This window comes from Merops nubicus, unplaced genomic scaffold (genome assembly GCF_000691845.1).
Source record: "Merops nubicus isolate BGI_N331 unplaced genomic scaffold, ASM69184v1 scaffold1393, whole genome shotgun sequence".
NCBI classification, from domain to species: Eukaryota; Metazoa; Chordata; class Aves; order Coraciiformes; family Meropidae; genus Merops; species Merops nubicus.
In genome coordinates, this window is record NW_008598011.1 from 37283 (window position 1) to 40574 (window position 3292).

At 45.7% G+C, this 3292-nt stretch overlaps 1 protein-coding gene across 1 annotated transcript in view; it reads right to left on the reverse strand.

The window, feature by feature from the left end:
• The window catches only part of SKIV2L2 (superkiller viralicidic activity 2-like 2 (S. cerevisiae)), a gene marked incomplete at both ends in the record, with an annotated part of 39873 nt that extends 36938 nt beyond the window's left edge, over positions 1-2935 (reverse strand). The window contains 2 exons of the mRNA XM_008936867.1: positions 816-882; positions 2804-2935. Of these exons, the coding sequence (XP_008935115.1) occupies positions 816-882; positions 2804-2935 (199 nt within the window). The remainder of the gene's footprint in view (positions 1-815; positions 883-2803) is intronic.
• Between the last annotated feature and the right edge of the window lie 357 nt (positions 2936-3292).

The following is a 3292-nucleotide window of genomic DNA, read 5'->3' on the forward strand; positions in this document are numbered from 1 at the left end:
AGCGCGCCAGGCCGGGGGGGGAGCGGCTGGAAAGCTGTCTGGTGGAAAAGGACCCGGGGGTGCTGTTGGACAGCCAGCTGAAGATGAGCCAGCAGTGCCCCCAGGTGGCCAAACAAGTCAAGGCAATCCTGGCTGCTATCACTAAAAGTAGGGCCAGCAGGACCTGGGAAAGAACTGCGGCCCTGTACTCAGCACTGGTGAGGCTACTACTGGAGTTCTATGTACAGTTTTGGGCCCCTCACTAAAAGAAGGCCATTGAGGGGCTGGAGCAGATCCAAAGAAGGGCAACAAATCTGGGGAGGGATCTGGAGAACAGGTCTCACAAGGAGCAGCTGAGAAAACTGTCATTGTTTAGCCTGAAGGAGGCTGAGGGGAAACCTTACTGCCCTCTGCAGCTCCCTGAAACAAGGTTGTAGTGGGGTGGGTGCTGGTCCCTTCTCCCAGGTAACAAGCGATAGGACAAGAGGAAATGGCCTCAAGTTGCACCAGGGGATGTTCAGGTTGGATATTAAGAAATTTCACCAAAGGGGTTGTCAAGCACAGGAAGAGGCTGCCCAGGCAAGTGGTGGAGTCACCATCCCTGGAGGTGTTTATAAGACATAGGTATGGTGCTGAGGGACGTGGTTTAGTGGTTACTTGGTAGCATTACACTAACAGTTGGATTTGATGATCTTGGGGGTCTTTTCCAACCTAAACAATTCTATGATTCATGCACTAACTACAAGTGCAATAAACAATATTGTTATACTGGCAACAACACACAGGATTCTATGAAGGAAGCCTAAACTTTTCAGATGCATTTTCACTGCACTCACCTCATGCGTACAACCTTCAACAGTTTCCACAGCTTGCACCTTTACTTGAGGCATCAGGTCTGCCAGACTGAAAACATAGGAGTCAGGATTATAAATAGGGTATTTAAAAACCTTGTTTTCTTTTTAAAATGTTGAGCTTCACTTCCACTTTAACTGCAGCATTAAAAAAAGAATGCACAAAAGTGAAATGGAGAGTTGCACAGTCTAATACCAAGACTAAGAATACCAGTAAGTGTTAAAAAATTTTGCTACTCTATAATCTGCTTGAGCTACAGCTTTGGGACTTGTAACATCTCAAAAGTTTGCACCACAAAACAGCACTTGGATCACATTTGTTCATGTGAAGTTTTCTAATTACCCAGGGAACTCTTTTTTAACAGACAACAAAGTAAAATTCCAAATCCATATTCCACTCACTAGTCCTGACACTGAGTAAGAGCAGCCTGAAGCACGCCCACCAGCTGCCTGAAGATAAAACCTGTCTCCTCTTTACATTCCTTCTCCCATAGCCACAAGAAGAGGTTAGTGTCTCACTGCATAAAACGGTGGGTTTTCCTGAAGGCTTTATCATACTTAGTAAGCTGCTCTAGGCAAGTATATGTTCTACTGAGACTACTAAGACAGAAACTGACTTTATATGTTGACTTGTTCTGGTTTGCTTCTACAGAGGCAGCCTTTGTTTAGAGCATACCGAGAAGTCTTGTCATGACCTTCTCACAGAAAACCTTACTTTGAACTCAGGAAAAATCGCCACGTAAGACTAAATGACAATCCAAACCAGAATTCTGTCTGACCGAGTAAATAACAGACCATTCAGACAAAAGTATAAGGACACACCAGGCATACAATTTTTATTTCTGTAGTAGAAATTTCTACATCTGGAGCTAGGAGGTACACACTTGCATTTGACAGCTCTGCACAACCCTCCTAGTCATCTTCTGACCCAACACAAATTTGCAAGTTGCCAAGAATCTCTTAAGATACACTAAACTGAAAAAGCGTCCACACTGTCCCTGCAAACTGTTTTCAAAACCCCTCAAAATATCCACCATGAAGTTCTGGAAAGAAAAGAGCAAGACTCATGCAGATACCAAAGCAAAGAAATAGCATTCTGGCTTCCCTTCAGCTGCCTTATCTGCCCAGCTGTTGACGTGTGCAAGTACACACTACTCTCCACGTCAAACACCTGCCTTTTGTGCTCGAACTGAAAAGCACGTGGGCACTTCAGATTCCAAATATTTACTGCAGTTACAACCTTACATGCCTCAAAAGCCTTGCTCCCGTCTCACTGGCCAAACTCTTCCTGTATCACAAGACAATTGTGTATTTCAGTGGCGTGGTACACAGCAAGCCTGCCTTCTCCCACGTGCCTCACTGCTCACCCCATGCTACACGCCTGAAACCAACACAATAGCTCTCACCTAGAGCCACTGACCCCTGCGCAGCCTCCACACAGAGCTCAATGTTTCACACTGCAGCTCCCCATCTGTCCACAGTGTTATTTTTAAAATAGCCAACTGAACCTGTACTAAAAGCACACCCTCAGTTATATAGATAACAGAAAATTAAGTTCATATGCAAACTCAACTTTATATGAAAACACTGCAGCTGAGGCTGTAGCAAGGTGGGGGGTCAGTCTGTAAAAACTCCAAATAACAAGTGACAGAACAAGAAGAAACTGCCTCAAGTTGCACCAGAGGAGGTTTAGGTTGGATATTAGGAAAAATTTCTTCCCCAAAAGGGTGGTGAAGCAGTGGAACAGGGAAGTGATAGGAGTCAGCAGCCGTAGAGACACTTAAAAGGCATACAGATGTAGTGTTGAGAGACATGTTTTAGTAGAGACCTGGCACGGCTGGGTTAATGGTGAGACCTGATGATCTTAAAGGTCTCTTCCAACCAAAACGGTTCTACAATTATTCACAACAGATATGTAGCTATAACCAGTACATCTTGTTACAATTTCCTTACACATTAAGCTGAGCACTTACTTAGCATCTTCTGATATAACATCTTCCAATTTTGGCTTCTTTGCCAAAACAGCATCTTCAGCAGTACCAACCTCAGCTTCTCTTTTAGGCTTCCCTGTTGCAGCTACTGGAGATTTTTCCTCTGACCGTTTTCTGCAAAGTAAGCAGACAAGAAGCTTAAAACTTGTCTCGTTTAGGATATGCATTTTTTGAAAATAAATCCAGGTGTTCTACGGGCTACAGTGATCACTGCATTCAGCGCGCAATCCGGGGAACTCCACGCACAAAAACCGCCTCGGGTTTTCACGTGCCTTCCCGAACGAGGTTGCCCCCAGCTTCCCGAGCTCCCCCACCACGAACCGCACCACGCTGCCTGCGACTTTGGAGCCAGGGATCTTAGCGAAGTGTGTACCCTTAGGCTGCCCCGGTCACGAGGAGGTTCGGTAGCTCAAAGCTGGCAGAAACCGTGCCCAGCAGAGCGGCCCAGGCCTTAACCGCCCAAGCAGCGCC